This window comes from Dryobates pubescens, chromosome 4 (assembly GCF_014839835.1).
Source record: "Dryobates pubescens isolate bDryPub1 chromosome 4, bDryPub1.pri, whole genome shotgun sequence".
NCBI lineage: Eukaryota > Metazoa > Chordata > Aves > Piciformes > Picidae > Dryobates > Dryobates pubescens.
The window spans coordinates 39,232,782-39,247,427 of record NC_071615.1 but is presented as its reverse complement, the minus strand read 5'-3'; the positions used below and the strand labels follow the sequence as shown (position 1 = coordinate 39,247,427).

The 14,646-nt window shown below is 39.0% G+C and overlaps 1 protein-coding gene across 1 annotated transcript; it reads left to right on the top strand.

The window, feature by feature from the left end:
• The first annotated feature begins 229 nt into the window (after nt 1–229).
• Nucleotides 230–3,834, top strand: SOSTDC1 (sclerostin domain containing 1). Its single transcript, XM_009900112.2, has 2 exons — nt 230–559; nt 2,657–3,834. Exons 1-2 carry the CDS (start codon nt 355–357, stop codon nt 3,070–3,072), a joined length of 621 nt encoding a protein of 206 aa, XP_009898414.1. The 5' UTR covers nt 230–354; the 3' UTR covers nt 3,073–3,834.
• The last annotated feature ends 10,812 nt before the right edge of the window (nt 3,835–14,646 follow it).

The window sequence follows — 14,646 nt, the reverse complement described above, 5'->3', positions numbered from 1 at the left end:
TGTGGCACGGCAGGGCAGACCCAGCAGCCTCTAATTCTCATCCCGAATGCTGTTGTGTGGTGCCGAAGAGTTTTCTGATACCCTCAAAAGCCCCAAACAGGAATCCTGCAATTAGTGCATCTAACTCCTCCTTTACTGCAGTCTTCTCTCCCATTGGTAATAGGTCTTCGCAGGCTCATGTAAAGATCCCACCCCTTTTGTGGGTTTTCATTCTGAAGCTATCCACAACTTTACACCTGAATGAATGCCAAGCCTCTCTGAATATATAAAGGAAACCTTCACGAGCAGTTTCAGAGTTACCCAGAAGCAGCAGAAGATTTCCTACAGCTCTGTCAAACAGATACTGAACCAGCCATGCTTCTTCCTGCCATTCCCTTCTACGGCTTTCTCCTGGCTTGCATCTTCACGAGAAGCTCTTTGGCTTTCAAGAACGATGCCACAGAGATACTTTATTCACACGTTGTTAAACCTGCTGCGGCGAGCCCGAGCAGCAACAGCACGCTGAACCAAGCCAGGAACGGCGGCAGGCACTACCCCAGCGCGGGATCCGACCGTAACAGTGAGTATCCCACCGGTGGCACTTTCACGCCGCCCGGGCCGCAGCCCCCTCCGAGCGCGGGGCCACAACAGCGCCCGGAAGCCGGGGCGAGGGAAGATGCTGCTGGCTCCCTGCTGGGCTCTGCCTCGCCAGGCGCCCCCGGGGTGCGAGTCCTGTAGGACCGGCTCTCTCGGGCAGGTTGCTTCCTGAGGGAGGTTGATGCAGGAAAGCCGGGTTTGTGGGTTATCCGGCGGGAAAGCAAGATCAAGGAAAAGGAGTGAGAGGCATTTCCAAAGCGCTCGCTTCCTTAACTCACCCTCTCACTGCGGGCGGGGGAGGTGTCCGGGCTACTTTTCAAATGCAATAAAAAACTCTGTATTTCATTCCCGCTGCTCAGTTTTACTTCCTGCTGTAGCACTTAGCTGCTTAACACCTCCAGCAAAAGTAAACAAATCAGATCGTGATTTACCTGTGATCTCTGCTCTAACTTGTCTCTTATATCTAGTCTTTTCCTGCTGAGTTGTATGTATACATGTCAGATACATGGGGCTCTGGAAATCTTCTGCTGACTTTGTTCCCTCCCCTGCCCGCCTCCTTAAAATGAAAGAAATTCAAACAGACACACACGCACACACCAACCCACTCAAAATAACTCGATAAAAATAGCGTCATCCCTGGAAAGCGAAGGCAAACGCGACACCGATGCCTTTCAGCTAAGCCAGGTGTGTCAGCTTCTATGAATGCCGAGGGTGTAAGTGCACAGGAAACATCTCATCAGGATGAGATTACTGGAGCAGCCCAGTAGGTATTCATTGTCAGCGAGCTGTCACTGCAAAAACGCTGAGCCAGGAAAGACATAAAAACAAGAGAGACAAACTCCAATCTCTGACCAGCTGCTTCCAGGTACATTCCTGAGTGCAGCTGCAGGAAGGCAAACTTGAATCTCTTCCGCAAGGCAGGCAGGAGAACAGCCGTGGAAACAATCCCTTGGATCAACCTGCAGATTTACAGTCCCTTTGACTGCCCATCCCGAGACAAAGGGGACGGGGTGAAGTAATCTCAGTGTCTCTGTTCAGAACTTGCTTCCAAAAATCCAAGCAGAAACAGAAGCAGCCTGTAGCTGTGATATGTAGATGTACCTTCAAAGCCTTTTTATGATTCACTCTAAAATGTTTCTAGTAATTACTTCTGTTTTAAAGGCGTTAGTTAATTGCATTGTGTGTAGAATCTGTGCCGTAATTGTCCTTCAGAAAGCGGGAGAGCACAGCCAGTAAAGATTGCTTATTAAAATTAAGCACGCTGTGGGCGTTTATTTCAAAGTGTAATTACCGAAATAAACAGTTGTGTTTATTGCAGGGTGCAGAGCTACACATACAGGCGGGTACAAACATGCCTGTATGAGAAGCTCTGTCTGTTGATTCTGTGTCAGTTGCCTGAGAGAATGTACAGGATCCTCTATGTTACATCTAATATAAAGACTGCTACAGATACAAAGATGCTGTTACCCCGAGGGCAAAACAATCACACTGAAATCATTGCTGCTAATCATTCAAAGTTTATATACAGAGCACCATGCCCTGGTAACTTTAGCTGTTATCATTTCTGCAGTAGCTACATTCAGAGCAGCTGTGCTCATGGGAAACTCAGTCCACTGTAACCATGGAATGAGAAGAAACACACGATTTGGAATTCATTTAAAAGCACATAAACAGTTTCCAAAGCACTATTTTCCCCCTTGCTAATGATCCAACATAATTGTTGTAAACATCACAGAGCAAATTCCCTAGACAGAGAAGAAGCAGGAAACATTTCTTCCCTTGGGGCATTTTTTCCTCTTCTAAAAGGTACATCCCTGAGAAGAAGGAGAGAGAATAAAATTCCCTTTTCCACCACAACTGTTGAAGTACATATCATTATGATTTCTTTATGCTGTGGTAATACCCAGAGATACCATCTGTGCTTCAGGCCCTTGTGTTGGGGGACACAACAGTAAAAAGATGTCCTGTAAAGATTACAGCCTACTTTAACTTCTGCAAAAGAGCTCATTAATGTGAAAATGACTGGTTAAGGAAACCTCTCCATTCTCAGTCTGTGTTTATTGTTCTGTGCATTCTGCAGATCGTGTTCAGGTCGGCTGTCGGGAACTGAGATCCACCAAGTACATTTCAGATGGCCAGTGCACCAGCATCAATCCATTGAAGGAGCTAGTGTGTGCTGGTGAATGCCTCCCTTTGCCACTGCTCCCCAACTGGATTGGAGGAGGCTATGGAACCAAATACTGGAGCAGGCGGAGCTCGCAGGAGTGGAGATGTGTCAATGACAAAACCCGCACCCAGAGGATCCAGCTTCAGTGCCAGGATGGAAGTATAAGAACCTACAAAATAACTGTGGTCACAGCCTGCAAGTGCAAGCGATACACCAGGCAGCACAATGAGTCCAGCCACAACTTTGAGGGAACCTCTCAAGCAAAACCTATCCAGCATCACAAAGAGAGGAAAAGAGGCAGTAAATCCAGCAAACATAGTACAAGTTAGAAGTCAGACATTCCATCCTCTCTCATCCCCCTCTCCTTGTGCCAAAATTGAACTCACCTGTAACCATTTGCTTTACCATTCTGACTGCTTAAAGACAAGTCTGCCATTGCTGTGTTCTCAGTTGACGCTGCGTGCTTATTGCTTTGACCAAAATCAAAAGGGGCATTCTCAGCATATGGACCTTTTGGGTGATTTTCCAAATGCTCAAGATGGGGAATAACACCAGCCTTCCAAGCCCACACTAGAAACTTTTACATTTTCTCCAGCCCTGGAGGCAAAGAAAATTTGCCATGAATATTCACCGAAGTCTGTTTTGTACAAAGATGCATCGCTGTGTGTTTTCATGAGAACAGTTATCACATCTATTGCCTTCTACATCATGTTTTATGAACTTCTGACAACAGCTTAAAAATACAACACCTAGTATCTGCTTTCAGACTCATTCTAAATAAAAAAGCCTTGCATGCTAACATTTCTCTTCTCTCAGTATACTGAAAATTAAAAATATGCATGGCAGCAAAAAAGTAAAGCTGAACGAACTATTTATTTGTTGTTGTAATTATTTAATGAGCTTCTATGTGTGTTACTTCCCTCCAAAATGTTCTTATGTTTATAGTTTTTCTCATGTATCAAAGTATTTTCCTATGATTTATGGCTGGATTAGAACATACATTTTGTAGATAATGTAAAATAGACATTTTAGCATTCTTGATATATATATATATATTTTCATTTTGAACATTCATAGACTTAGGTGTTATTTTGAAGTAGCAATAACAACCAAAAAAAAAAAAGCTTCAGTTTCAGTCGTTCTCCACTCTGTATTATTTTTGTTTAAAAGTGTGCAATCAAAAGACAGGTATGATGTCTATCAAATTCATTGGTTTCTTTTTACAAAAATAAACACTGCTAAAAACTGTATTGTCTGGCTCTATGTACAAAAGTGCACATATTTTCATCACTCCCAATACTTAATCTTAAAAAGGAGGACATAACTTGGTTAAAAGCAAAAATCTATCTGTGATGTTTAACATTAAAACAATCTTTCTGTGGGGTCTTTTTGGATTTAAAAATCTTATGTGGCTGTTAAACAGATGGTGCTTATTAGCAGTCCAAGCCAGGTTCTTATCTAATGATTCTTAAGTTGTATATTGCAAAAGAAGAGTGTATTAAGGAAATTTTACAAGCCAGTAAGACACAACCATTTTGTCTTCCTTTTATTAGAGATGAGCAAAGAAAAGACTAATGGTAACACTAATGGTAAAAATAACAGTTTCATCTTTCCCATAGAGTAGACAATATCCTGCATATTATCTACACATTGTTATGGAATGTAGCAGGAAATGTACAGTAAGCAATCTACCTGTCAACACATAGTCCATGAATCACCTATTCTAAATCTTTCAAACTCCACTGAAGTTCTATGGGCAAGATTTCATCAAGGGACTTTGCTATTCTTAAATCATTAACTTTTACAACCCACTTCCAACTAAAGAAAAGAATACCCAAGAAGAGGGTAATGAAAAGTCTTTTCTGATAGGGTCTCACATAAGCTCCCTTTGACCTTCACTTTATCTCATTCTATTTTGCATGTTAATTCCAAAAGATTCATCATAAATTTCTTGGCAGAGATCTTTCTTGCTCGTTAATGCAGAACTGTTTGAAAACCACTACAACTCCTTGACTTTGTGAATCCTAAGTTTTATTGACAAAATGTAATGATTTTTCTTCAAAGCAACATCCAAGAAGTCTCTCTAAAATCTGCTATGTGTAAAGAAGATAGATATGTCAAAGAAAAAATAAAATACAAAGTGATCTACATGTGGGTACAGTTAAAAACAATGCATTAATGACCTAGTTTTCTCAAGTTGAGTTCCTTGATCATGAAAGTATCAGAACAATGAGATCAGAGACAATCAAGACTTAAATTCTCTCATCCTAAAGGTGCTTCTTTTAAGACTAAGAGGCAGATGATGAATAAAGGCGTTAGCAGGGAGAGAGGTGACATGACGTTGCTCCTAGGGACATCAGTTCAGTGGACCTACAGATATCCTAGTTTTTATTTTAATAGACATTATAGTGTCATTCAATCTATTTTATGAGGAAATTGTTATTCCCAAATGTCAAACATATGCCCATTTAAAAAGTGTTTGAGATGATAAAGCACAAAAGATTGACATAATGGACCAAAATTTAACCAAAATTATTTTCACAGCAAATAATCACTACATATCAGTAAGGTTCCTCTGCCTGTTCTGCGTTTGAGTCCCAGGAACAAGAATGGTGGAAAATACTCCACACATCTTGCTCATGACTCTTCTCCAGTCAGTGAAGTTTGACTGTAGGAACGGTATGAACATCTAGTAAGATGAACATTTAGCAACAGAGAGAACTTCTGGCTGGTCTTTTCACACAGAACTACCTGAAGGGGAATAACTTGACACACTTCCATTAAGATAACTTCATGAAATTTTGCTGGACATAATGAATTAAAATCATTTTTCCTCAGACATCTTATCAACGTGCTCTAGGTGCTCCTGCTCTGTCAGGGGGGTTGGACTAGATAATCTTTTGAGGTACCCTTCCAAACCCTAACATTCTGTGATTCTGTGTGATAGAAGCAAACTTAACCAGATGTTAATGACTTTGATAGCATGGTAGCACTCAGAGGAACCCTTGAGACAGTGGTAGATGGTATGTGCCATTAAGACATTACCAACTGTGGGAATTAGAAGGGCCTGACACTTGCAGTCTATGCTAGAAAGGCCCTTGAAAAGTTTATTTATTCAGTTTCTAAGCAATAGTAACAAATCTGTTGCTCTTTCCTTTCCCGCAGCTTTGGAATCAAAAGCACCCAATCCAAGTTCAGTCATTTGTTTGGGAATAAAGCAGACATTTGAATAACACCCTTCAAAATACCTAACAGATTTCTGGTAGTAAATCACTGTAGTCCTCCTAACCTTGACCTTTATATCCTTCCCGGAGAAGTACAACATTAATCAAGAAAGGACTGTTCAATACATTCCACTCTGAGAGTCTTGTTGCTACAGTATTAACCTGGAGGTGTTCAGTGGAAAATTAGAAGGAATCCTTAGTGTTGGAAGGTATCCTATTCTCATGATGCATTTCCTTTCCCCTAGGCCAGGCAAGGGGCTTTGATTTTAAGTTCATTGACATACATATCAACATTGCTCCCGGCTACAACTGAAAATTCTCTAGAGATTTATGAGTTAAGCAGACATTCTGTCACTGGATTTGTTAATTTTGCCCAAGTGTCACCCCCAAACAAAAAACCTGCCTGTGGATCTTTCTGAAACACATGGAGCCTTTCAGCTCACTCACTGCATGAGTTACATAGACTGACACTAGGGAAGTGGGATTTACAAGTGTTATTTCCCATCACTGAGTTAATATTCAAATATTTACCTTCCTCAGTACTTCCACAACAACAAAATGCTCTTCATTCTTAATTAATGCTCATCAAACTGCATGTCATGAAAATAACTAGTCTCTACTAATTGCTGGGAAAAATCTCTACAAACACTGGAGTGTAACTTCATTTTAGGAGTCGTTTTTGTTTAACAGACTTCAGTTTGAAAACATATGATAGTGAATGAGGTAGTGTTACATCACCTAGCTAGAGTTCAAGCCTTTCTAATCCCTCTATACAACCACAAAGAAATACAGAGGACATCTTAATATCAATAAAAATCAGGACCACTGGCTCTGATAGAGCTACTTGTGGAATATGGCCCTTCATGAATGCCAGGGAAAATAAAGAAAAGAGGCCTAAATCAGAATACACTACAGCAACAATATAGTTCTGTTTACTAAACAGCAAAGACGAGTGCTGTCAAAAAGTAACCTGTGTTACTATCTACTTAAGTAAAAAATACTAAATAATCTAAAGATGTATTGTTGAACACTTTGCCTGTTTTTGCTTCCCTGCCCTATTTTAGTAGTTGAGCAAGAGTGTATTACTATCTCACTGTTAAAATAAATCCTTGGCTGTTCTGAAGTATACTTAATATGGCACACTTCCTTTTGATACAGAAATATCTAAATCTCTTTTAAGAATGACTGGATGCATCATTTTTTAATTTTGAGTACTGAGAGGAAAAGTCATGCTCTGACTTGACCTGGGAGTTCCACATCTCATTTGTTTAGTTAGACCAGTGAGAAGTAACTTAGTGAGGAAATGGCAAAGAAACTCAGTAAAAGCATGAACCAGTCTGTGAAGTCCAATGCTTTGGTGGGCTAAAGAAGAGCTAACCAGGCATAGTCATTAAAGTTCTTTTATATGTAAGAGTGGAGAGTTGAGGGTGAGGGCCTAAAGAGGAAAGTACTTCTCTAGCCCTACCACAAGAACAGCCACTGAGAAATGGAAGGACTATGCCGAGCTTAAAAAAAAACCAGACACCGTAGCACAAAGACTTTGTTATAACTGCAGCTGAAGCAAGTTTAAACATCTGTTGCTTGTTACATTACTTTACTTATTTACTTATTTATTTATTCATTTATTTTTGGGACTGGCTGAAGAAAGTTCTTTTAGATTCCCTATGGCCATTAAACTGGGATGGAGAACAGAGGTCTGAATGTTTCTAAAGCTGCAAAAATGTTGGTTTTAACAAGGATCACTAGAGTATGGGTTTTTTCCCCCACTGAAAAATGTCTGCTGAAAGTTTTGCTTTTGTACATCTTTATTGCAGTTTTTAGGACAATAGCCAAAACAGTTCATAGCAGCAGGGAACAGGTTGTATCATTGCATTGCATCTTTGGTTTTTAGACATTGAAATGTCTGAATGTCCAAAAGAGGAGAAAGATGAGAAAATGGATTTGAAAAAAAAGAAAACAAAATGACATCACACACATGGAGGACAGCATGTGATGGATGTCCTTCATTTCCTTCTGATCATCACAACTTTTAATGAGACTTCAAAAGACTTGTTCTGTCTGCAGGTTGCCAAGCCAAACATTAGCCAATGCACATGCCCCCCTTGGGAATTAATAGACTGCCAAGTTTAAATCTACATGGCACATAACCATTTCTGACTGTCTCTGTGTCTTCTCCTCCCACAAGAATGTGGGAACAATGTACAGCACAGTGTGTCTGTACCATCCACACATTCCATACTGAACCAGTACAAGTTTGAGAGATTTCAGAATCTGAGATCTTCACAGAAACTCATATTGCACTACACTGGTCAGCGTCCACAGCCTCCTCTTTCTGAGGAGAAAGAATACTGCCTAAGCTGAAAAGATTCATATACTGGTTTCTTCGAAAGCTATCAATCTATCACACACCTGGACTTCCTTGTTGAAAATTTTGTCTCAAATCCTGCTTACAACCTATGAAAATCAACCAGCAGATTCCCTCTCAGTACTACCCTTATAAAATTACAGTAATCTGATTTTGTGAACAAGACTATGAAGAATACAAGTAGTGAGTCATCCATAAACCTCTTCTAGGTGCCGTGTAACTATTGCCCCTGTATTTTCTTGCGAACTTTTTGTAATCAGTTCTGAATCTTGACACTTCTGCAGAAGAAAATGTTTGCCACATCCTTTGCCAAGAATAAAGTACGTATTAAGATATATTTCCATTTTTATTTGTGTAATTAAATAAATTTTTGCATAGCTATTCCACAAAAGCCCTCATTAGACAGACTATTCAAACCACTGTCTGAATATGGACTTGAATTCGAATACAGTACTTTGTGGTGCACAAACATTGCACCCCCTTGCAAATCTGCCTGCTTCTGCCCTCCACTTTGAAACCTCTGGGTCTGGCAAAATCTAAATGCTCTTTCTCGTGGTGTCTTTCTTTACAGTAGTTAGGTTACTTGTTACACATCTCTGTTTCAACAACAAAAAAGGATACATTAATCAGTTTTCTAAAGTGCTCGGTACTGAAGAAACCAGCGTATGTGGAAACACAAGTGTACTGGCACAGGCAAATGTCAGGAAGAATTTTTAAACTTGGATTGCATTACTGAGAAAACCAGTAACAGCATACAGAGCATTTTTCATTAGGTAGTTGGTTTGCATCCAACTAGATTAGTATGTTGGAAAATGGTTAACCTTTGATGGTTGCTCAGTGGTATATATTAAACAGGCTGAGTCTATCTAATTGCTGGATGACAGGTAGCCACATTGCTGCAGCTGGGAAAAATCTGTAACCTCGATCTTTCTTAAAACTGAACAGGATCAAAGGACTGGCCATTTCCAATCTGACATTTTCATGCCAAAACTGGACAAGCCAGCAAACGATGAGGCAAAGGATTAGAATGAGAGTACTGTTTATAGGGACTGCCACCCCATAGATTTTGCTCACTATAAAGCAAATGTTTGGAAAGAGAAAAAAAGATTCACAAGAGTTTTCCACAAGGCAGGTTTCATTTTAAGGCACTTCCCTAACAAACTGCCAAAGTTGTAATACAGCACTAAAAACTCCTTAAAAGAAGAGAAAAATGAACTGGGTCCACATGATTGATTTGTCTAATATACACCATTAAAATACTTCATGAAGGCAAAGTCCAGTTTTTGTGTTGGATAGAGTCTTGGCTTACTTACTGTAATTTCAGTCCCTGATGGTAGAGCTAGGATCACTCTTCATTTGTTAAGTAAAAATTTGCACAGTTTTAATCCCTCCTATATGAACTCTGGCAAACTTAGTTTATCTATATTCTTCAGATATGGGAATAATGGATAACATTCCTGGGATTCTAAGAGTAAGGATCATTATTAACATGACAACAGATGCAGATGTAACGCTTTCAGTGTAATAATAAAGAGTAAAGCTTGTATTCCCATTCATACCAAATCTGCACATTTTCGTTGCTATTATTTGATTCTGTCCATCACTTTAAGTCTGAAGAATTGTTTCTCATCCCTTCACAAACATTGCATGAAGAAAACACAGAACATGGTGAAGCAGTAAGACACACTATGATAATACGTGCATACCAAAAGTTAAACAAATATTTAGATCAGTGAAAAACCCAAGTCTATTCCAAATCTAATTTCATCTCTTAAGTATTCTGTACTGTTTCACTGGCATCTCTGTCTTAAACCCACATATTGAATCAGTTCAGATTATTCCTGCTTTCAATCATTTTGGGAAAAGGAAACCACCATTAGTCTTTCCTCCAAGGTAACCCTAATGGCTGGTGCCTGCTTTTAAGTCACAGTGGCCGTGGAAAAGAACCTCCAAAATTTCTATGCCTTGGCCTCCATGTCTTGATCTTTGTTAGGGTCACCATACAAGACACTTTGATAGTCAAACATTCTGAAACATAAATCTTATAAATGAGCACAATAAATGCTGACCTAAAAAGCTGAACAGATAAATAAACCTCCTTCTCTTGGCATTACTTGACATCTGACCAATATACCTAGAGCATACTAAGACCCTCCTGGAACCTAATATTTAAGACAACTCAACCATTTCTAATGAAAAATTACATGAGGCCTTGCCTGCCAAAGCACTCCCCAAAGCAGTAGAAGACTTCCTTCAAATCTTTAATGTTTCTGAATTTCACAAAGACTCCTGTAGTCAGGGACTCACATGAATTATTGGATTAGATCCTATGGGGTAATTATCTTATCTTTAAATTCTTTTACTTTGTGTACACAAAATACTCATTAGCTCTTGAATTAACCTTCCATACCCCAGAGAAATAACCTGAAGTATTTTTGAGCAGAGCGGATAAACACACTAGGGTGAATATAACGTTCTAGGGTGAAGCTTTAAAATGTGTTAAACATCACATTAATAAAATCTCTGTCATTTTTTTTTTCTCCAGTGCTTGCACAGAACATAACCAAGACGCTTTCTCTGTGTATCAGATATTCATAGACTCTAGAGAAAATTTATCTACCTGAACCATGTAAAACTATGCCAAAGGTGGATGTCAACTACATGATAGAAAAAGTGGAACTCAGCATATTTTTCAACACTTACCTAAAATGAGGTGCAACTATGAAAACCTTCCACTGTCTTTGGAGAACAAATTTCCCTTACATTTATAGCATTCATATTCTCTATTTGCACTTCAACTACTAACAAACTAAAAATCATGGAACACTTCTATCTCATTAATTAAGGCAATAGCACTTAGAATTCCCCTTAGGGATCTGATTTATGGGTGATTTTGTGCACATTCTTTGATATTTGATAGTCAGCTATTTACATCATTTAAGTTATGCATGTGCGTAACTCCCTTGCTGAATACATGCTGTTTTGATCTCACACAGCAATAGGAGCAAATCAGTAGCACAACATTTTATGTATTCCACACATCTATAGCATCTTTCATCAAAGAATCTCAGAGCAAGAAATAACCCTTTGCAATCATATTTTTAAAAATAGAAACATAAAACTATGCTAACATGAAATAAGATTTCCCTGAAGGTATTCATTATGATTTGGAGGGAAAATAGTTTTGCCTTTTTCAACATTCCACTATTATACTGCCTCAGGCTACATGTTCGTTGACATGATACTGGATTGGGAACCACTGTCACCACAGAGAAAATACTCTGAGGTGGCTGCTGTGCAACAAAGACTGAAATATATCAGTCCAAAAGGACTACTTGGAGGGGTGAGGAGGTCTCAGTCACAGGCAACATGTAAAAGATTGTGAAGAGCATCAAAGAAAACTTATACATGATTATTTTTTTGAATGATCAATCAGAAAGAAAATAAAATATCTGGAAATAAAATGCCTACCCAGACTATGCTTTCTCAGTTACTATTTTTATTTCTCATATAGAGATGTAGAAATAACAAAAATGCCTAAACCTCTGAGATCTCTTCTAAACTGCTAAAAATAACAACAGATAAAACCTGAAATATTGTGTTTTGGGGGACTTTCTAAGCTCTTCAAACGTGCAAAGACCCTGTGTCTGTCTCTCTAAACAGAGACTTAAACAATTAGGGACATTACTGGTGACTTAAATAAAGCCAAGACTGCTATGCTACCTCAACAGAAAAACTCTCAAGAGAAGTGATACTCCCTTTGCCTACTTATAGCTCTTGATGTTCACTTTGTGGCTTGCCACCAACGAAGTTGGAACTTCTATATCTGGATAAAATTAATGAAATATAATCCTGCTAATACAAGGTTCTGGCTAAAAGAGTCACTGCTCAGAATGCTGCAGATACTGTGTTAGATGAAAAAAATGGCTCTCAGATTTTAAATAGTTTTAGCTTTATATCGTCTTTTATGGATCTTGCACTTCCATAGTAGGAAGTATTATTGTTATGCTGTTTGTGGGTTTTATTTTGTTTATTTTGCTCTAACAATTCACTTTGATTTTCAAAATATTCCTTGATTGCATGCATGTCCCTTTAAAACACACAATAGTGAATTCTGCTGGTGGTCAAGAAAAGGTAAATTCATCTTGCCTGCATTAAAACCAAAATACTTCAAGAGCTTAGCAATTATTTTAAAGAAAGGGAGAGACCATTCTTCAATTAATTTATACCACATTTACAGAAGACTCAGTTGCAACTTGAAATTAAGGAATTTTACTCTTTCACTATTTTTTCACAAAACCCTTCAGTATGATTCCTACCTATCCAATAACTTAATTCTCTCTGGAAACACCATTGCAAGTTTCAGTCATAAGAACAGATATATCTTCTTTTTCCAAAAAAGTTAAACTTTTAGGTGAATTTAACTTCTGCAACTTGATTCCACTTTGTAGGTATCTTCTTTCTTCAATAAAAGAAGAAAAGACTTCTACTCTTCAAACATACGATTGGCATATTTACTGCTTAATTGAAAACTACTACTGTGGTTTCAGATGTTATTATACCCTTGCACAGAAATGATGGATTAGGCAGCTCTTTGCTTGCTTTGAGGCAAAAATGTTGCCTCTGTCCCTCTTTAGCCAATTAAAAACTGTGTAAAATTGTTCTCCCAGTATGTGTGAATTTGTATCTCACTTCAACTGTTTGTGTATGAGCATGTACCTGTATGCACAGTAACCAAATTATTAGGCAGAGTCAATAAAAATACAAATGGACTGGAACTGAAACAAATGATGTAGTCACAAAATGCCACTGTGCCTTGTTGTATGTTACTATCAAGTGAGTATTAAAAACACATAACCCCCAAATCCAGGTTTTCTTAATTCATGCTAAGACATGGCATAATTTGATGGTGATGTTAAATCATAGAATTGTTGAATGGCTTGGGTTGCAAGGGACCTTGGAGATCATCAGCTCTAAGGTACTAAGCACAGGAAACTGGTGAAGCAGGGGAAGCAGTGCAAAACCATTTCAAGAAGGAAGGGGAAAATAATTCTGAAGGCTGTGTTTGTGGATATCCTACTCAGTTACTCCTTAGAACCTTAGTACAGTGGGAGAAGCCATGGAAACCAAAAAAAATAGACTTTATTTTGCTCCTGGAAAATCAGCTACAGCTGACTAGATGAATGTCTGTGCTCTTTATGAAATGGAAAGATAAAGACCTGAGTCAGGAATTCAGACTGTCTGTAACACTGGAGGAAAAAAAAAAAAAAAGAAGAAGAAAAAACTGGGAATGTTGTGGAACAACTTGTCATGAACACATCTGTACAGAACTGTTGCAAGAAAAAGTCAGAATAATGGAACCTATGAGGTCCAAAATGATTGTGGATGCTGGAAGTGCCTACCTTTAGAAGGAAAATTAATTCAGGGCATCTGATGGCAAAGAAGAGATGCCAAACAGACAGCAATCTGCACAGTAGGGAAAAGTCAGGGCAAACCTGGAAGTCCTGAAAAGAGACAACAGACAAACCTATGTCAGCAGTCAGGAATTAGGTGCAGAGAAATACTTCTCAAGGAAAGAAAATATAAGACCCACTGAAAAGGAAAAGAAACAGGTAAACACAGTTTCTGAGTCAATGGATTAAAAAAAAAAAGAAAAAGAAGAAAATCTCACCTGATAAACAGTACTGAAGACAATGACACCAACACTTGTTTAGAGGACAGCAGTTCAACTTCTAGCTAATGCTTTCACTGGTAAAAAAGGTCTCCATTCCAGAAGTCCTTCAGCAATCTGTATAACTCATATTCTTTCCTCTCTTTCACATCTGTTTCCTTCAATGTCCACAATTGTTCCTTACAGAAACTTTTGGAAACATGCTCCATGGGGCTGATATGTAGAATGCTAGAGCCAAAGGCTTCACCCTCCTTTCTTCCTTTTCTCTTGGGAGATACTTTTATGTGTTATTGTTGGTCCCTTATATCTGCACCTTGTTTGGTGCCTCCCTGACCTTCAGCAGCACTCACTGGTGTGGCTTCTTGGCTTGCCCTGGAACCTGCGGCCTCACTGAGACCATGCCAGGTGGTCACCGGACTATGCTTGACCCCAGGAGCCTAACCCTGATCTTGATTCATGCTTAGCATCTTGGCTCCTTGTTGGTGAATCTGTTCATGCCTGCCTTAGTTCCATGCTCCATTCCAATCTCCTCTTCCCTTTTGGAGTGTCTGGCCCTCATATCTCCCTGATGAGCAGCAATAGGCCCACAGCAGTTCAAACTTGCAAGGCTGTCTTTATAGCACAATGTCCAAAACTTCCAGAT